General features: G+C 40.3%; 1 protein-coding gene across 1 annotated transcript; it reads left to right on the top strand.

The window, feature by feature from the left end:
• The first annotated feature begins 40 nt into the window (after positions 1 to 40).
• Positions 41 to 16,791, top strand: LOC125466021 (uncharacterized). Its single transcript, XM_048560116.2, has 5 exons — positions 41 to 233; positions 4,589 to 4,945; positions 11,298 to 11,618; positions 14,724 to 14,819; positions 16,619 to 16,791. Exons 1-5 carry the CDS (start codon positions 176 to 178, stop codon positions 16,669 to 16,671), a joined length of 885 nt encoding a protein of 294 aa, XP_048416073.1. The 5' UTR covers positions 41 to 175; the 3' UTR covers positions 16,672 to 16,791.
• The last annotated feature ends 4,611 nt before the right edge of the window (positions 16,792 to 21,402 follow it).

Below are 21,402 nucleotides of genomic sequence, written 5' to 3'. Positions count from 1 at the left end.
TCCTGCTTGCAGCAAAATATTGTCCTTCATGCCACGTTCTGGTTCAGGCAACAAGAAAGAGCACAGTGCTTTGCACATTGTTTCAATGGATACAGCGTTTCTTTGAAGCAAAATTTGTATTGAAAGCAGCACTTTGAAAACAGTCGGGAAGGACCGTCGACAGTCTAAGTGTGTAATGATGCCTCTCAGCAGGTTATTCTTGATAATTACTTGGTGGATGTCTGCTGTACAAGGTAGGCATGTTCATAAAATTCAGTAATTAATTAATTCCAAGCCTTACAAAAGATTTTCTTTTGTAAGTAGCTTGTCGTCAGAACATTAGAAGAAGGGTCCAGACCTGAAACATCAGCTTTCCTGCTCCTCTGATGGTGCCTGGCCTGCTGTGTTCATCCAGCTTTACACCTTGTTATCTCAGACTCCAGCATCAGCAGTTCCTACTATCTCTGAATAGAATTGTAACCATTTCTATGTGAAAGGAGTTCTTTCAACCATTCCTCCCCCTACCTGCAAAAACTCCACAAGTTAACCTTTAATCTTTCTGTTCGGTGTTCAAATAATTTTGTTAATACATAGGAAAACTTGTTGTGTACAGTTATATTTGAATTATAAATGAAAACTAATAGAGTATGCTATCATTTTGTGTTTTCTTGGTTAATGAAAAAGATTGTGCTGGTAGGGTCCATGTTTCTCCACTCCTAAATTAGGATTAAAGACTTGTCTGGGAGTATATAACAAATAAATTAACTTCATTAAAAATGCAATTGAAATTTACCCTCCTCTAAAGTATCTAAAGGTGTGAAAAAATACAATAACACAGAAGGATGTCTTTTGGCCAATTGTACTCGTCGGTTTTCTCTAAGAACTGAGTAGTCCACCCGTTCTCTGTGCCGTCATGAAATCATCTTTAGGGGGTTGGTTAGCTTGGTTGGCTGGACAGCCAGTTTGCGATCTAAGTGATGCCAGCAATGTGAGTGAAATTCCTGCACAGGCTGAGGTTGCCACAAAGTGTTCTCCTCTCAATCTCTCCCTTCTTCAGTGGTGGTGACACTCGGGTTAAAACTACTGCCAGTCACCTGTCTGTCTCTAATGAGAGACTGAGTCTATGGCCTGGTAAGATTTTGGTGACTTTACCTTTGTAAGATCTTATTGGGGTGCGCTATCTATGGCTGGCAGGCCACAAATGGCTCACTAGAGGACTTTGTAGGGACCCAATATTTGTTTTACTGCTAGAGCGAATTTACAGTTCATTCAGAGGGTGCCCATAATTAAACAATCTTACATTGGATCTGTGTGATTGACCAGGAAATAATGATGAAAAGTGAATTTGTTTTATTTGAAGCCACAGTTGCAAGTACACTTAACTAGAAGAGGAAGACTTTGCAAGGAGCTGCCCCTTCCATCAGACGCTCCTTCTGTCCTGTTGTGCTGCTGCAGGCCTTACTGGTGAGACTATGAGCAACAAACATGGGAGAGCAGTAGTCTGTATTTGGAAGATCAATGAGTAGCCCAAGGCCAGGAGTCGATGGGCCAGCTCTGGGGTTAGGAGTTTTTCAAGGAGCCTGTGGCTAAGAAGAACAGAAAGGAGATGAGAGTCACATCACTAGTATAAGATAATAAGAGTTTGGGGGGAGAGGGACTAATCGGCTGACCCTCCCGCTGATTATTCTTTCTTTCAATTTTCTAAAAAGAAATTGCCTTTTACCAAGATAACAAGGTGTCGAGCTGGATGAACACAGCAGGCCAAGCAGCATCAGAGGAGCAGGAAAGCTGATGTTTCGGGCCTAGACCTTATCTCTGAAACAATTTTAACCCCACTGCGAAACCATTTTCTGAAGAAGGGCCCAGACCTGAAACATCAGCTTTCCTGCTCCTCTGATTCTGTTTGGCCTGCTGTGTTCATCCAGCTCTACACCATGTTATGTCAGATTCTCCAGCATCTGCAGTTCCTACTATCTCTTGCCTTTTGTCAAATTGGATTTGAATCTCTCTGGGGAAAAAAAACATGGCCATTTTAATTTCAACATGAAATGTTTATGAGTGGAATAATGATGTTAGTGGAAAGCTTTGAAATGCAGAGTCCCATGCATTATTTTCTTAATGTCAAAAGGGGCAGACTAAGATAGTGAGAGGGGTAAGAGAAAGGGGCTCAGATATAGAGAAAGAGGGGAAAAAAAAGAGTGTGAGGAAGAGGGGTTAGATAGAAGGAAATCAGGTCAAGAAAGGAGGAATCAAGGCTGAAATTCAACTGAGTTCCAACAACCAACTTAATGTGAATTCTGACAAGGTCAGCTCGGGGTATGCCCCATCAGAGGTGACCCAAGGTTAGTATTAGTTCACACGAACTTCTTTTTGCCTGCAGTGGCCACCTTTTTTTCTGGTGGTCGTGAATTGAGGGTAATTCTGTGTATTAGAATCTATTACAACACTTCCTTATTCGCTTTCTTATTGTAGGGAGCTAGTGGCATGTTAGTAATGTCACAAGTCAAATAACCTGGAACCCTAGGTTAATGTCCTGGGGACCTAGGTTCAAATCCCACCTTGGTAGAGGGTGAAATTTGAATTCAATAAATCCAAATTAAAAACTAATGTAATGGTGGCTATTATAGAGACATATCTGGTTCACTAATGTACTTTCAGGAAAGTATTTACCATCTCTGGCACATATGAAACTTCTCTCTCTGTCTCTTAAATGGGTAGTTAGGGATTGGCAGGTTTGTCACATTTTGTTTTTAAAAAATCCCTCTCACCATTTAAACTAAAAGATATTCTATTTTCTGAAATCTTCTAAAAATGTTACCAAGCACCTCCTTTGGTGCTAATCATTAAAATCACAACTAACTTCTGTCCCCAGCATATCTTCGCAAACATTTTCCATCCTTTGCAAAGAACCCAAATTGCTCTCATCCTCTTAATAACCGAATCTCATCACTGTTATCAGTCTTAAGCAATTCTTCCAGTAATATGGCAATGTAAATGTTGTCTAAGCCGCATTCTGCATAATTTTTGCATTACTTATTTGTTTTTGCTTTTTATCCCCATTTCTATAAAAGTAACAACCGCATTTCCTTTTTGACGGCATTAGCAATTTGTCCTCTATATATTTTTGCTTCTCATTTTAAAGTTTTATGAATGAGTGTATGTTGCCTTTTTCATTTTCCCTACATATATAGCATGCCCAATTTCTTTAGAGATCTGTCTAAGCAACTTACTAACCCATTTGTCTTTCTGAAATTATATTATAGTTAAACACTTTTTTAGCTGTTTGAAAATATTTTATTGTACTCCATTTTTCAAATCCAAAATGGTTGTCTGGATAATGAGCTCTTTGAGAAAATAATGGAGAAAATTGATATAGGGATATATTGTACATGGCTTTTCAAGATGAGTAAAATAAAACATGCAACTGAGTAAAATACATACATATGGTACTGCAGTGAACCAAGTAAAAAGAATAGATTTCCAGTCCATGGTAAGTTTTGTATTTGTGTTGTTAACACAAGGATAGAATCTAGGCTGAGAGATAGCAAACAAAATTTTGGCCATTCAATATTTTGAAGCCTGTTAGAATGTACTATTGTTAGTAACATAAGTGATCAAGCTGTATTGGATGGAGTGTAGCAGGAGGGCACCACTGTTTACAATACTTCATTTATTTTAAACAAATGGTTTTTAAGTCCCTTTTACCATCCATTTGGTTAAAATTGAAATCACTGGCTTCCGTCACAGTAGATAAGCAAAGTTTGTAACATCCAAGCACATAAGCAGTAATTAACAAAAGCCATAAAAAGAATGTACGTGGTCTGATTTAAGAGGTAGTGTGATGAAAGCAGATGGCTTCTTCATGCCTATGATTGTACTTTTCACCTGAAAAAAATCTCTGTGCTAGCAAAAGCCCAAATCACAATTATCCAGTCACAAGCAGTTCCCTGTTGCCCTACCTTACTTCTCTTTCTTACAATATTTGCCTGTTTCTGTACAAAGTCAGAAGTCACACAACACCAGCTCCAAAAGCTTGTGATTTCAAATAAACCTTTTGGACTATAACCTGGTATCATGTGACTTCTGACTCTGTCCACCCCAGTCCAACGCTGGCATCTATACATCATGTTCCTGTACAATTAGCTCATGGGACTTGGAAGTTAATGATAGCTCGATCTGTAGGAAACTTTGGTCTCAACACCATTATTTTACACATTGCAAAGAGCAAATAAAATTATACTCTAACAAAAATTTCATACTACAATTCAATATAGCTTGATCACTTTTGTCGCAATCAATATTACATTCTAAGAGTCTTCAAAATATCAAGTGACCCACGATTTTCCTTTCTATCCTTAAGCCATCTACTGGAGATCTGTCTGCTTCATTCGCTTCAGTACCATATATATTTATTTTACTCAGTTGCATGCTTTATTCTACTCATCTTGTAAAAGCCATGTGCACTGCATTCCTTTATTAATTTGTTTCATTATTTCATCAAAGAACTCATTATCGACACAACCACTGAAAATGAATGACACTAATTTTCTTCAAATTATTATTTCACAAAGCATCAAATAGTCATTCCTTTTTCCCTCCTCAATTTCAGGATACAATCAAAAGAAGTGTCAACTCGAACTCACTTATTCAAAATCTACAATCTATGCTGTGGAAGGTACTGAAATTTCTCTCTCATGCACCACCAATTACTGCAGGAATAGTTCCTCCCTACCAGAAGTAAATTGGTGTAAGCAGACGTCAACAGGTTGCACATTGTTACCTCAGCTGAAGGATTTTGTCAATCGGACCACATCGTGTACTCATTTTGGACCAGGTACAATGACTTCTGTCCTTCGGGTCTCCCCTGTTCACATGAACCACCGTGGAGTCTATCAGTGTCAGGGCCGACTCCCTACTTACAGTCCAGCCACTGTGATGGGCCACATGGTAACAATCTTGGTAAAAAGTAAGTATGAATAAAGAATAATTTTCAGTTTTTTTTTCAAGTGTGTAATGTTTTGAAATTTCAAGACATGTCCAAGGCTCAATTCTCTAAACAAATCCAGTCAAACTTTGGTTGTTGTTACATCTTTCAACCAAGGACATATGGTACCATGCAGTCTTAAATGCATTCTAGTCAGTCATTTCTGAAACTGCTAGGAATAGTCATCTAACCTCGCTAACCAATCTACCATGAGGAACCTTGTCGAACACCTTGCTGAAGTCCACATAGATCATGTTCACCGCTCTGCCCTAATCAGTGCCCTTTGTTACCTTTTCAAAAAATGCAATCAAGTTCATGAGACATGATTTCCCATACACAAAGCCATGTTGACCATCCCTAATCAGTCCTTGCCTTTCTAAATACATGTCAACCCTGTCCCTCAGGATTCCGTCCAATACCTTGCCCGCCGCCGATGGCAGGCTCAGTGACCTAAAGTTCCCTGACTTTTCCTTACTACCTTGCTTAAATAGTGTCACCACATTAGCCAACCTCCCATCTTCTGGCACCTCACCTGTGGCTATTGATTATACAAATGTCTCAGCAAGGGGCTCAGCAATCACTTCTCTAGCTTCCCACAGAATTCTAGGGTCCACCTGATCAGGTCTTGAGGATTTACTCACTTTTATGCTTCCAGCACCACCACCTCTATAATATGGACATTTTTCAAGATATCACTGTTTATTTCCCTATGTTCTATATCTTCCATATCCTTCTTCACAGTTAGCACTGGTGCAAAATACTCATTTACTATCTCCCCCCATCTTCTATGATTCCACACATAGCCAGCCTTGCTGATCTGTAAGGGGCCTTATTCTCTCCCTAGATACCCTATTGTCCTTAATGTATTTATAAAATCACTTTGGTTTCTCCTTAACCCTATTTGCCAAAGCTGTCTCATGTACCCATTTTGCCCTCCTGATTTTCCTCTTAAATATACTCCTACTGCCTTTATAATCTTCTAAGGATTCACTTTCTCCGTTGTCTATACCTGACGCATGCTTCCTCCTTCTTCTTGACCACAACCTCAATTTCCTTAGTCATTCACCTTTCCCTGCACCTATCAGCCTATATGGATTTCAGTAAGGCATTTGACAAGGTTCCTCATGGTAGGTTGATTAGCATGGCTCGATCACATGGACTACGGGGTGTCCTTTGATACAAAACTGCCTCAAAGGTAGAAGACAGAGGGTAGTGGTGGCAGGCTGCTCTTCAGACTGGATGCCTGTGACTAGCGGTGTGCCGCAAGGATCGGTGCTGGGCCCACTGCTTTTTGTCATTTATATAAATGGTTTGGATGTGAATACAAGAGGTACGAGGTGTAGTGGACAGCAATGAAAGTTACCTCAGAGTACAATGGAATCTTGACCAGATGGGCGAATTGGCCAATGAGTGGCAGATGGAGTTTAATTTGGATAAATGTGAGGTGTTGCATTTTGGAAGGGCAAATAAGGGCAGACTTGTACACTTAGTGATAAGGTCCTGGGAGTGTGGCTAAACAAAGAGACCTTGGAGTGCAGGTTCGTAGTTCCTTGAAAGTGGAGTTGCAGGTAGAAAGGAAAGTGAAGGAGGTGTTTGGTACGCTTGCCTCTATTGGTGAGTGCATCGAGTATGTGAGTTGGGAGGTTATGTTGCAGCTATTAGGCCACTTTTGGAATACAGCATGCATTTCTAGTCTCCTTGCTACAGAAAGGATGTTGTGAAACTTGAAAAAAGGTTCAGAAAGTAAGGTTGAAGGGTTTGAGCTAAATGGAAAGGTTTAATAAGCTGGGGCTTTTTACTCTGGAGCATCAGAAGCTGAGGGATAATCTTATGGAGGTTTATAAAATCATGAAGGGCACAGATAGGGTAAACAGGCAAGGTCTTTTCTTCGGTGTGGGGTGTCCAAAACTAGAACTCACAGAATCCCTACAGTGTGGAAACAGGCCCCTTGGCCCAACAAGTCCACACCGAACCTCAGTGCATCCCACCCAGACCCATTCCCCCTATAACCCACCTAAGCTACACATCCTGAACACTATGGGCAATTTAGCATGGCCAATCCACCTAATCTGCACATCTTTGGACTGTGGGAGGAAACCGGAGCACCTGGAGGAAACCCACGCAGACACGGGGAGAATGTGCAAGCTCCGCACAGACAGTCGCCCAAGGCCGGGATCGAACCTGGGTCCCTGGTGCTGTGAGACAGCAGTGCTAACCACTATAAGGCATAGGTTTAAGGCGAGAGTGGAAAAATTTAAAAGGGACGTAAGCGGAAACTTTTTTCATGCAGAGGGTGATGTGTATATTGATTCAGCTTCCAGAGGAAGTAGTAGAGGCTGGTGCAATTACATTTAAAAGGCATCTGGGTGGGTATATGAATCGGAAAGGTTTAGAGGCACATGGGCCAAATGCTGGCAAATGGGACTAGATTTATCTGAGATATCTGGTCAGCATGGACGAGCTGGACCAAAGGCTTTATTTCTGTGCTGTATATCTGTATGATTCTATACCTCCTGCATACTTTGGCTATGTAACCATCACAACAGAGTTGTATGTGATTGAGAGCTTTTCTGCAACAGAGGACCTTATATTGCTCCATTTACCCTCTAGCAGACTGCAGCCAGCTATGTGGCTTAATCTCCTGTAGCTTAATTTATAAATGGCATTCAGTTGACAGGATGCATCTGTGAAATGGATGGGATAGTTGTAATACTGTTGAATTTCCAAACCTATAGCGTGACTAGATAAGTTATTGATGCGTCACACTTAATCAGAAAACAGAAATCTGAAGTCAAACAGAAATGAGGAGGCCAATCTGTAAAGAGAGAACAGAGTTAACTTTCTTCAAAAGTGGCTAAGCTAGGGATGGAACAGTTTGTAAGCACTTCAGAAACATTAAAAGCAGGGGAGGAACAGAAGGAATGGTCTATGATAAAGGTTCAAGGCAGGAGACATAAAGTGACACACAAACAGAAATTGCTGCCAGGTCTGGCAGTATCTGTGGAATGAAAATACAGGTAGCATTTCAAATCTGGCCACTCTCCATCAGAACTCGGCTCTGGACTCAATGTCAATTCTGCTTTCTTCCCACAGATGCTGACAGACCTGCTGAGTTTCACCAGCAATTTCTGTTTTCACTTTAGATTTCCTGGATCCGGAGTTCTTTGTTTTATTATTATAATATAACATGACAAATGGTATACAGTTACAGAGAAAAAAAATGAAGGTAGTGGGGTAAATAAAGATGAAAACCTTGAAGAGCTATAAATGAAAATAGCAAATCATTATTTATTGTTAGTCTGTGAAAAGAAAATGTGAGAAGTTGCCAAGATTTTAAATTGTTGATCACAGTATTTTACTTGGGAAGATGAAAATGTGCCTCATCAGATACATTACTGTGTTTCTGTTGAGTTTCAGTGAAGTGTAGGAGGCCAAGAACCGAGGTGTCAGACGTCGACTGCAGTGGATAAATAAAATTGACTGTCAGAAACTTTGGCTCATGATTGACCTGGACAGAAGAGTTCAGCAAAATACGATCTTTGCTTGTTCTCCTAACAACGGAGGACACAGCATCATTAGCAGACCTGAGCAGTGCATTACAGTACAACATACCAAAAGAACTACAATGAAGTGACTTGGAAGAAATGTTTGGTGTCTTGGACAGTGAGAAGAAAGGAGGTGAAAAGGCAAATTTTTGCATCTCCTGTAAGAAGATTTATTGAAAAGAGGCGTGGGAATGTTGGCAATGTGTAAAATGTGGACCAGGATATTGTGGTCCCTCGGATGTTAAAAAGGTATAACATCATGCTGTATGGAGCAAAACTGTTGGAGGTTGATCTGTTAAGTGTGTAGGCTGGTAGAAAATACAGGCTTGTCATAGTTGTGGGGAAAGAGTGACTGCAGAAAGAGCATTAAACATACAAAATTGAGGGTCCAATCAATCAGCTTGGCAGGAAAACCTCACTGGAGGAATAAAGAAAACACATTGGTTACACTGGCATGGAAGCTGGTATTGTGAGAAAAGATGTGTCTGTGACAGAAAATACAAGATAAAGAGTTGTGGGACTCGATCAGCTGAGTTTCATTAGTCGTCTGGAATGGGGTTGGAACAAAGGCTGATAGATAAATCCCAGAAATAGCTAGGCATAGCCTGGAGAAGTATGGATTTGCACAGCGATATGTTATTTGGAGCAACAATGAAAATATAAGTTCAGTGCAGTCAAGGACTCTGATGGGTGAGGACTAAGTGGGCTTTCATCCCAGAAAGGAGCAGACCATTCTCAGGATGGTGGAAGTGTAAGGGAATGGAAATCTACAGTGAAAAGCGATTGTTCAGTTTTTGGCCTGAACCTGGTTATTAGGCTGAGCCTCGTATCCTGCTCATGTTTGAGATGATGTTAGTCTTATCCGATGCATAACCACAAGCACCTCTGAAACAATACCATCTTTCTTCTGTACATCTTCCCAGCACTATTCAGACCTTATTCAATGCATGTAACACCTTGATGTTTGTTGATCCAATCTTCTTGTGAGTTTTCTGTGCCATGTGCTGTAACATACCAGATTTCCAGCACTCCGATCACCATCACCCTCGCGAATCTGCATCGCCTTCTTGTGCCCGAGCACAATTAAGAGATCCACATTCTCATTTTCAAATATTTCATAGCTTTGTCCCACCATATACCAGTGATACTCTCTAGTTCAACATTGCTGCATATACCCTAAGCTCCTAATTCCCAGCATTTGTAGCTATTCCTCCAATCACACTCTCCATTTATTATAGAACAGCTTCCCAGAACTCTCCACCTTGCTGCCCTCCTTCACCTTCTAGAACCATTCTCTTTCCCAGATCTTCATTGTCAGCCATCATATATCTTACCCCTTTCTCTCTTTGGCACGGTGGCTCAGTGGTTAGCACTGCTGCCTCACAGCACCAGGGACCAGGGTTCGATTCTAGCCGCAGGTGACTATCTGTGTGGAGTTTGCACATTCTCTCTGTGTCTGCACGGGTTTCGTCTGGTTTCCTCCCACAGTCCAAAGGTGTGCAGCCTAGGTGGATTGGCCATGCTGACTTGCCCATAGTGTTCAGGGCTGTGTAGATGAGGTGGGTTATAGGGGGATGAGTCTGTTTGGGATGCTCTGAGGGTCGGTCCGGGCTTGTTGGGCCAAAGGGCCTGTTTCCACACCGTGGGAATTCTCTGATCTATGATCTACTCTGAGACAGTTCCTATGTATGAAGTACCATGTAGTAATAGACAATTGATATTTTTGGGGTTGGAGGAAGATGCAGAGTGCAATTCCCCAATAGTTGTTATTGGAGCCCTTGCCTTTCCCAATGTATATAAATGATCTAGATCTAATGTGCCTGAGGCAGTTTCAAAGTTTGCAGATCACATGAAACTTGGAAGATTTTTAAACTATAAGGAGGTCAGCGTAGAATTCTCAAAGGACACAAACAAGTTGGTAGAGTGAACAGATAGTTGGCAGATGGATTTCAATGCAGAGAAGTGTGAGGTGATGCAATTTGGTAGGAAGAATATTGAAGGCAATATTAAATAGGCTACAATTCTAAGTGGGGTGCAGAGATCATTGAAAGTGACAGGGCAGGTGGAAAGAGCAGTAAGTAAGTCAGATAGTATTCTCTCCTTTACTAATATGGGCATAGAGTATAAGAGTGAGGAGGAGATGTCGAACTTGCATAAGATGCTGGTTAGACCTCAGCTGAAGTATTGTGTATGGTTCAAGGTGCCACATTGTAGGAAGGATGTGAACACATTGGACAGGGTGCAGAGGCGAATTACAAGAATGGTTCCAGGGATAAGGAATTTCAGTTATGAGGATAGATGAAGATGACATTGGGACTCTTTGGAGAGAAGAAAGCTGAGTAGATCCAATAGAATTTTTCAAAATCACGAGTGGGCAGGATTGAGTAGTTAGGGAGAAACTGTCCCAGCTTGAACAGGAACGAAAGGACATACATTTAAAATGCTTTGCAAAAGAAGAAAAATTGATATGAGAAAACTGGTTTTACACTCAGTCTGTGGTTAGGCTAAGGAATGGACTGCCTGGAAGTGTGGTGTGAGCAGGTTCAACTATAGCATTTAAGAAGGCATTGGATGATTATTTGAGCAAACAGAATATACAAGGATATGAAGAAACAGCAGGACATTAGCACCAGGTAATGGTACTTATTCGAAGAGCTGGTACAGACACAACAGACTGGATGGCTTCCATCCATGCGATAAGACTTCTCTGCTTTTGCAATACTGTCAGCCACAAAAACACATTTTATTAAATCTCATGATCACAAATAGTTTTATGTTTTAATCCTAAGAACTCAAGATGATTGTTCCCAATTCCAAAATGAGAGGACACAAAGGAGCCTTCCTAAAGCTTCAGTGTACCATGAAATTTGGTGAGAATTTGCGTAAAACACTGAAAGTATTTTGGACAAAGGATAATGAAAATTGTAGCCAGCCGATACCAATTAACAGTGGCAGATTCTACAATGAATCAATGGCAACGAATAGGTATGATTTTACACTGATTCTGTCCAACCTTCAACATGGAGATGCTGGAGATTACTACTGCTGTGCTGCTACATACCTCTCATCACAGATCATTGCAAGCGGTTCAATAAATGTGCAAATTTACGGTGAGTTACGTTCATTTTAAGAGGACTTTAAAAAAGCTCTATATAGTAATGCAACATTGCCACGAGTAACTCAAGCACCTCTGCTTTTAATTGTAATTTTTGTATTTGAAAAGCATAATGTTAAGCCATCAATCTCTCCTTTCTGACCTTGAATTAAAATGTCGAACCATGTTGCATTCTTTTGAGTGCATTTAGTTTTGATTTTTACAGCATAAAGCAGTTTTCTTATAATATAGTTTTGAACAATGGAGAAGTAAATGTTATTACATGAAGAAAATACAATAGTATCAGCTGCAGGAAGGGAACCATGAATATTATTGAACAGTCAACTCAGAGTAACAGCTCATTCAGCAGACCAGTTGGGATTTGATTTCAGATCCTGAAATCTAACCATTTCTGTTCCTCCTCGCTTCTACCTAAAAGTAGCTCAATTGCATTGAGATTCCAAATGTTACCCATGGTTTTGGTGGAATGGAGGCAATTTATAAAAAAGGGCACTCCAAACCACTAGGCACAGTCTCAGGATAAGGGCCCAATCATTTAAGACCTAAATTAGAAGAAGCGAATTCATTCAGAGTTGTGAAACTTTGAAATTCTCTAGCCCTTAGGGTTAAGGATACTCGATTGTTGTTTAAGGCTGACATAGACAGATTTGTTTTCCTTCTCAGAGAATCATGGGATTTTAGGGAGGGGTTGTAGGCTAGAAAGTGGAGTCGAAGGGTGAGATATGTTCATGTTGAATGGTGGAGCAGGTTAGACGGCTGTTTACAGATGCATGATGCCTTGATTGCCTTATGCTAGCAGGTTAGGGCACTAGGGATGTAGTTATTGCATTGCATTTTACCATCACATATAGGTAAATTTATAGAGATCAAACAAGAAGCCCTTTCCCTATCTTAGGAGGCCTGTAGGAGGCACTGTAGCCTTTGATTTCAATGTCTATTTTGATGCAGTTCAGCAGGCCGGAGATGTACCTGATACTTGCCAGGGCCTGAACCTCACGACCAACTCCTTGTCAGTGTACAGGCCATTCCCTGCCACATGGCATTTGACTGTGTCCTCCTTGCTTCGGACCTACTCGTTTCTTTACTCTTGTTCCTATAATGGTCTCAGTCTTCCCAAAGCTCAGTTCAACTTATCCATGGCCTAACATCAAACAGATATTATGACACAATGCAAATGAACATTACATTTGAAAAGTGGGTATTAACAGTGAGCATACAAAATCATGAAATCAAGGAATAGCCTGAGGAAAGGGAAGGAAGCCAGGATAGACTATTTCATGACTCCAAAGATAATACCAGTTGCAAGAAGAGAAACCATTAAGTATTGGTTACATTCAGGCAAGTAAGAGTGAAACCATGCAAGAACTGTCCCAGTAAGTCTGGACAATGGAGAAGAACAATGTGTTTTGCTGCGTCAAACCCTGAAGAGCGACTGAGGACAGCAGGAGTAATAGTACACCAAGGTCACACCATAAAAAGTATTGGCTTTGATCGTGCAATTTTGTTGTTATCTGTCAAGTAGGATCTTATTTGTTAAATGAAAATGGAATTCAGAAGTGATAACACAACCAAAAGGTCCTGCATGGAGAGAGGGGTTAACAACGGAGAAATTGTTAGGCATTGCAAATGAGTTAATATCTGTTTTTGATAGAGAAAATCCACAAAGGCAATCTTGAAAGGGTAGAGCTTGTTTCATGAGAAAGGGAACCAATAGGAAGTAGAAATGGGATTGCAGTGAAACATGAGTGGTTCGAGGTTGATTGAGGAGGAACTTAAGGAACAGCAGCTGGGTCTCAATACAAGGAAATAGAAAAAGAATTGGACAAAAGAAGTTTGGAATAAGGATGGGGAATGGAAGAGTAAATGCAGGACAGCGTGGAAACACATTACTGAGTATGGTAAGAGATTGCACTAGCCTGTCACTTTGCAGAGTCAGTCAATTTGATGAAAGAGAAATGGGTGCTCCTCCAAGCACCTGCAAGAAGCTTGACACAATCAAGTCGACTACTTTGTCCTAGATAGTCACGCAACCATCTTGTACATTATTTATTCCCTTCACTGCCAATGCACAGTGACAGCAGTGTGTACCTTCCAAACCCACAAGCCCTACCACCCAGAATAACAATGAGAACAACCACGTGAGAATACCAGCACCTGCAAGTTCCCTTCCAAGATAGGGCGCTACCTGACTTGGAACTATATTGCTATTCCATCATAATCACTGGAAATCAATATCCTGCATCTCCCTCCAGCAGCATGAGGTCACCTATGCCCCAAGAATTGCAGCAGTTCAAGAAGACAGCTCACCACCACCACCTTCTCCAGGGATGGACAATATCACACCTCATGAATGAATTTAAAAAATTCACTTGTTTGTGCAACTTAACATTTGCTGTACACGGAAGCAAGAATAACACTGAACACTTGTACAAAACTTAGGTTAGGCTGCAGCTGGACTTTTGGGTGTAGTTCTGGTCACAATGTTAAAGGGAGAATGAGATTGCACTAGAGAAGGTACAGAGGAGATTTACCAGGATGCTGCCTAGGTAAGAGGGTTTGAGCTATGAGGAAAGATTGGATAGACTGAGATAATTTCTTTGGGTGAGCAAAGGTTGACAGAGGAGCTGATCAAGATATATAAGATTATGAGAAATATAGTTGGAGTGGAGAGGAAGGCCCTTTAGCCATCGGCGAAGGGGTCAATAAGCAGGAGGCATAGATTTAAGGTGAGAGGTCAAAAGCTCCAAGGAGAGTTAATGAGAGATTTTCAACCAGAAGGTGGTAGCAGTTTGGAGCTCATTGGCTGAAAGGGTAGCTGAATCACAAACTCTCATACCATTTAAGCAGCATTTAGATATTCACTTGGGTTGTCACAGCCTCAAGGGCTATCGGCCAAAATATGAAATATGGGGTTGGTGCGGTCAGATCTTTGTTCACCAGTGTGAACACAGTGGGCCACATGACCTTGTTCTGCACTTTAAGCAACAACTAGTCTGAGTCTGAGAGTAGAAATTGGGATTGCGCTAATCCTCAAAATTTTAAATATTCTTGTCATTTAATACTTCACCGGAAGATTGTTACCATTTTATTATTTTTCCAGCAATCAACCCCACCCTGTTGAACATTTCTCTGCTCATTGCCTGCAAAGCTGTTGTCTTGGTGATTGTTATGGTCGTTGGGTTTGCAAACGGAAATGGTAAGTGCAATATCAAGTGTGAAGCTTCTCGAGGGGTTCACACTGTCAAAGGCAGAGCCTGTAATTGTGTTGTTTATGAAACACAACACTTGCTGCATATAGCACCTTTGTAAAATCAGAGGATGTCCGAAAGCATTTCATGATTCTTTTTCAGTGTAAAATAGGGAAATATAGCAGTCAATTTACATAGAGCAAGAACCCACAAAGAACAAATTGATTTTTAAAAAATTCTTAGATCACATTCTACTGACTCAGGGATTAGTTTGTACAAATCCAAGGCTGACAAATACATGTATGCAAACTAGAAGAAAAGTATTTTTTTAAATTATATATTGTGGCGATCTGTTTCTCAAGTGGAGCTCAGACTTTTCACACATTTCAAATGTTTGTTGAGAGACATTTTGTCAAATTTATAGCTCGTCCACAACTATATCAACTTGACATTTTTAAAGTGTCACATCATGCACCTGTAGCTGCACCAGCGATGATTTAACTCTCTGAGGACATAACTCGCTTGTTAGATTAAAAAATAGACAAATACTTCTTCATAGGTTTTCTGCCATGTCTAGTGGCACATGAGGCAGGTGCAGCCCGTGCCAATGTCCTTTTTCACAGTTTGCTTTTCCTGGAACATATAGCCAGAGGTTTTAGCTTGAAGGGGGAGGCCACTCCACACCAAGCTTGGCTGACCAGGAGACAGTCCCGCACTTACAGCCTGCCATAAACTAATCATCTTCTAGATGATAGTCTACCTGCTCAGCGACTTTATGAACATACTTTTCTTGGCTATTAAGTCCATGTGTGAGACTTGAACCTAGATCTTTTGGCTCAGAGACAGCCGATACTCTTGAAATAGTTTTCACAAAAGTACATTTACACGTTGATTATTTATAGTGATTACCATGTTTCTAGTAGTGGGGATTACTGTGTAAAATACTGTGACTGAGCAAATAGCTAATTCTATTTGCAACCTGTCCACATAAAGCCAGTGCACCCACAAAGTAACAAAGTGTGAAGCTGGATGAACACAGCAGGCCAAGCAGCATCTCAGGAGCACAAACGCTGACGTTTCGGGCCTAGACCCTTCATCCCATTATCACACGCACCCACAAAGTACACTGGCAGATTTTTTTATGCTCTAACCTACTTATTGTGATGCTCACAATGCATTTGATTTCGTCTTGAATGTTTGATTGCCTTTTATTTGTGCCAAACTCGGCTCTGAGCTGTGAGCAGACTGAAGTTGGGAAATTGGTTCTTTCAAATCTCATATGTTCTCCATGACCCAAATCTGGAAATACTTAGAGTATTTATAGCAGGGAGTGACACACATGTGTTTTCCTATTCAGACAGCTACAGAATACATTTACACATCATAAACAGTAGTCATCACGATTTTAAAAAGAAATCTGAAATGCACAGGATTCTTAGGCAGTAAATCACCTTTGATTTCTTCCATTTTATTGAATCCTGTTTGAAATGACCACCATTTGAAATGAAATGGCAGTGACAGTACAATTAGATTACAGTATTAAATTGTGGGAAGTCTTAATATTTGTGCATACATAGTGCATGAGCAAATATATTCACCCACAGATCGTTTCTGACTACTTTTCAACCAAATTGTGTAGTTTCTGTTACATGGAAATATGTTATTGTACATGCATGCTAATAAATACATTTCTGTTTTCTACTCTTTAAAAACATTGTTAGCAATTAATATATTTTGGCATTGCCTGGAATCTCAAGATCTTGCAGTAAATGGAGAAAAATGAATAAAATGTGTTCATTTGTTTCAGGCAGTAGCAGAAATCTGAAGACACAACAATGGAATGAAGAAGAAAATAAATGAAAAGCTTGTCAATTAAAAATGTTGCAGTACTCCACACAGATCTCAATGTAGGATTGTGGAAATAAATTGCTTCATACATCCACTTTAACAATGGTGTATCATGACTTGTAATCTGCTGTAAATCACTTTCTAGCTTTTATTAAAATATTTTTAAATAGATCAGTAGTTCAAGTGGTAAATATTTGTGAAAGAAGTCAGGGAGTGTAACATGTGGCCAATCTACTCCAACTATTTTTCTCCATCGCCACAAGTTAGCGTGTGCCTTAATACATGCATGTCATGAATAAGTTCTAATTACTCATCTGCCTTTGCAGTGAATAGTAACACATATGCACCCATACAGTCATATATTCTTTTTATTAACAGATGGTAGCCATTTGCTCCCACGCCACAGTACAACAGCCTACAGATCATTTCTATTTTATGACATACCTGGAGACCACTCTGCAGTGAAGCTGCATCAGTATTGAAGCTGTATACAGGAGCTAAGCTATGGCTCATCTCAGGCCTTTGCCTTAGTAAAACATTTTGTACCATGTAGTGGATCTGAAAAATTCAGTGTTGGAGATGGGATTAAGCACTTTCCAATATAGTCTTTGGCAGGGGAAAGAGCAGTATCATAATGGGCCTAGTTATTATGTACAACTCGTCAATATCTTATTTTTAATCAGCTGTTTGGACATGTTACGACACACCTCTATGGCAGATGGGACATGTATCCAGACCTTCCCGTTTAGAGCTAGGGACACTAACACTGCTCCACAGATACAACTTCAGCCTATTCCTAAACGCAATAAATTACATCTTGTTAAAACCATTATTTATTCTCATTAAGATGGTTCATTCTTGAGTACTGTTAACCAAATGGGCCCATAGACTCAAGTACGAAGAGGAAGGATGAAAGTGTTGTGGTGCAATGTTAGTATGAGAACGATTTTTCTTACTTTGTATTTACTTCTTTTGCAAAACACTTGGAAACTGTATCTGCTGATTCTTGATCCTTTTACAAGTGGAAACAGTTTCACCCTGTCTACTGTGGCCAGACCACACGTGATTTAGAAAACTTCAATTAAATTTCCCCTCAGCTTTCACGTTTCCAGAGAGCAGTCCCAACTTCTCCAATTATTCTCATAGCTCAAGTCTCTAACCCTGGAACTATTCTTGTAAACTTCTTATGCCCACTCACCAATGCATTTACATCCACATAATAGTGTTGCTGCTAGAACTGAATGCAATCCTTCAGGTGAGATCTAACTAGTGCCTTACGTAAGTTCAGCATAACCTCTCTGCTCTTGGATTCCATGCCCCTATTAATCAAGTGTAGAAAGTTGTTTTAATAGCTTTGTGTACCTATCCTGTTACCTTTAATGATTTATGCACATATACGCCCATTTCTGCTCCTGCACACACTTCAGAAGTATACCATTTATTTATCTTGTTTCTCAATGTTTGTTGTACAAAGTGTATTGTCTCACATCTAGTCACATTAAACTTCACCTGCCACCTATCTGCACGTTCCACCAGCTTGTTAATGTCGATTTGAATAAGGGCAAAATGCTGTTTATGCCAGAACTCTGAAGTAAAAACAGAAAGTTCTGGAGAACCTCAGCAGATCTGGCAGTGTCTGTCGAGAGAAAAACATTGTTAACGTTTCAAATCCAATATGACTGTTTTCCACTGCAAACCTTTTTCCACGCCAAAGAAGTACCCGTTAACACTACTGTGTGCAATGGAGAGGTGACGGCCTTGTGGTATTTTCACTGAACTGTTAACCAGAGACCCAGGTAATGTTCTCGGGACCCAGGTTCAAATCCTGCTACGGCAAATGGTAGAATTTGAGTTCAATAAAATCTGGAATCAAGATGCTAATGATGACCATGAATCAGTTGTCAGGGGCGGGGGAAGTCTAGTTCATTAATGCCAGTATGGGAAGGAAGCTGCCATCCTTACCTAGTCTGATCTACATGTGACTCCAGACCCATAGCAATGTGGTTGATTCTTAACCACCCCTGAGCAATTAAGGATGAGCGACAAATACTGGCCTGGTCAGTGATGTCCTCATTCCATGAATGAGTAACAAAGAAACTCGGAAATTAAGTTCTCCCAGTGGAACCTGAACCGAGTACATGAGAACATTACTGTTCAGTAAGTGCTGCATGACAGTACTGTCAAAGATACCCTTCTTACAGACACCAGGCCTATTAAAATACCCTAACTACAAAAAGACAGGCTGCTTTGATTTGTCAGATGGAATTATTGCATTTAAATTATTTAAATAACTATATTATTACACTGAATTACCAACAAGAGAATTGTGATTGTAAAGGACAATCCTGAATATTATTTTCCACTCAGGATATTGCTTGATAGCAATGTCACTGAAATCTCCAGTCACTTTGCTGACAATCGAGTGGACTGAATATCTGCAAAACATTTTGTTAAAGATTAAGAAGCATAAGGGTTAAAAGCGATGAATAAAATTTCGGAGTCAAATAGTTAATTGATTAATTTTTAATTTTCCTGTCAGTGAGCACTTTCTTGGGAAAAGATCTAAAAGTGGAGCAGACAAGTTCAGATTTAACCGAGAGATGGTGCAAACTATGTAGGTCAAGGCACACTGGATATCAAGTGTGTAATGATCATAGAGATAAAATATGCAGCCAACCCTCAGGGAGTTGGACTGCAAAGTAAAAATGAAGGCTGTATCAGTGGTTAGGAAACTGTGCCTCCAACTAACCACAGCCTAATGCCCATCAGATGCTGAAGTTATAAAAAACTTGAAAGTACAGAGATATCTATGAAAAAGTGTCAGATTAATGACAGATAAGCAGATCAAAATTATCTTTGCAACTACATTGTTTCATTTCCCCTCCCTCCCCATCCAAACCATCATGCCTGATAGCATATTGTTTATTTAAAAAAGAGAACTAGTGCACTTCCTGCAGCACCCACTCAGTAAGATGGAGTGGGTCAGAAATATTGAAGATCTTGTCAATGATTTATGGATGAGTTGATCTCAGGATACTGTTGGAATTATTCCCTTTCCCATCAGCTAGTTGGGCCTGTGGACACTGATGGAAATTAAAATTATAGGGGCAGACGAAGGGTTAAATCTCACAATGATCAGCAGGATGATGTACTGATTTATGGAGTGTTACAATAATCAATAGAATGTTGTACGTTAATAGAGTGAAGTGCTTGAGCATATGTCGAAGAAGTGTAACACAATGGTAGTACACCTAGATTAGCTGTTAATGGCAGCTCAATTGCTTGTGGCAGATGTAATAATAAATAAGAAACTTGGATACAGGCACAAAATGGCTTCTCGATGCAAGTTAGCAACAAAATGGCTTCTGGGCTGCAAACTGTTTACTAATTCTGCTAAAGCTACATAATTCACTAACCCTCAGGCCGCTGCAAAGCAAGATAGTAGACAATAAGCTTTTCAAAATACAGCGGTAACCTGATAAGATAGAGAATCACTAACCACTCTGACTGACCTTCAAGTGCAGGTGCAGTGGCTCTCTGTCATGAGATAGAAATGATCTAAGAGTAGTGACATAAGTTGTTTACCAATTAATACCATTGGGCATGCTGAAAATTTGAAGAAAATAGGTTAGTAAAAAGGTATAAAAAATAACGAGCCACGAGGATCGGGGGCAATCGGGAAACCATTTTCTGACTGTCACAGCTTTAGTTTGCAAATAAAAGTTTAACTTCCTGAAGAATTCGCCGTGTCGCCTGGTAGTTTCTCCACTACAACACTCATGAGATCTTGTAGATAAAGTGTAGAAACTTGAGTGAGATTTCCAACGTAGTTGTATGAAGTGTGAACCATGATCTTCAGGAACAAGTTGAAGGAAAGACATAGTGACATTACAACTGAATTGTTTTGGTCCTTAGCTCTGTGCCTCTGCTTTGCTGGGTCTTAATGGACTGAACTTCCAGCATCCAGACCTAAATTTAAGGTTGGAGATAGTAAGAATTGTAGATGCTAGAGTCAGAGATAACACAGTGTGGAGCTAAAGGAACACAGCAGGCCAAGCCGCATCAGAGGAACAGCAAAGTTGACATTTCGGGCCAGGACCCTTTTTCAGAAATGGGGAGGGGGAAGGGAGCTCAGTAATAAATAGAGAGAGGAGGGATGGGGCTGGGGAAGGTAGGTGGGATGGTGATAGGTGATTGCAGGTAGGGAGTGGTAGGGATTAGTCAGTAGGTGGGAGGACCAGTTAAGTGGCAGAGATGATGGTAAACAGAAAGTGAGAAGGGAGCTCAGAAGTAAATAGAGAAAGGACGGGTGGGTTTTTGTTCCTAATAAGTTACATTAAGATAAGTAGTGAGTGTACATCTCTAGTATTGACTGGCTATTTGGAAGGACATCTTTTTGTTTTTAACTGTGTGAAGGGATGTATTTTTTTAAAAAATGAATTCTAATGTTTATGAAACTCTGAACACTGATCTTAAATGGAGGATCTAGAACACAGGTGCAGCGGGTACTGTGGAAGTCTGATGGAATGTTGGCCCTTATCTCAAGGCAGTTAGAGTAAAAGAGTAGGGAAGTCTTGCTGCAACTGTATAAGGTGCTGGTGACACCACAACTGGAGAACTGTGAGCTATTTTGATCTCCTTTTTTAAAACAATTGTTCATTGGAGTTAGTTTAGAGAAAGTTCACTAGGATGAGCGAAAGAGGGGAGGGATTGTTTTATGACCAAAGACAAAAATAGTTGGGA

The sequence above is a fragment of the Stegostoma tigrinum genome, chromosome 30 (genome assembly GCF_030684315.1).
Source record: "Stegostoma tigrinum isolate sSteTig4 chromosome 30, sSteTig4.hap1, whole genome shotgun sequence".
NCBI classification, from domain to species: Eukaryota; Metazoa; Chordata; class Chondrichthyes; order Orectolobiformes; family Stegostomatidae; genus Stegostoma; species Stegostoma tigrinum.
The sequence above is the reverse complement of the archived record's forward strand: the minus strand, read 5'-3'. Positions and strand labels throughout refer to the sequence as shown.

Coding starts and splice junctions, on each gene's coding strand:
- LOC125466021 (XM_048560116.2), top strand. CDS start 176: ATGATGCCTCTCAGCAGGTTATTCTTGATAATTACTTGGTGGATGTCT. Junction 11,619..14,723: donor AATAAATGTGCAAATTTACG/GTGAGTTACGTT, acceptor TTATTTTTCCAG/CAATCAACCCCACCCTGTTG. Junction 14,820..16,618: donor TGGGTTTGCAAACGGAAATG/GTAAGTGCAATA, acceptor CATTTGTTTCAG/GCAGTAGCAGAAATCTGAAG.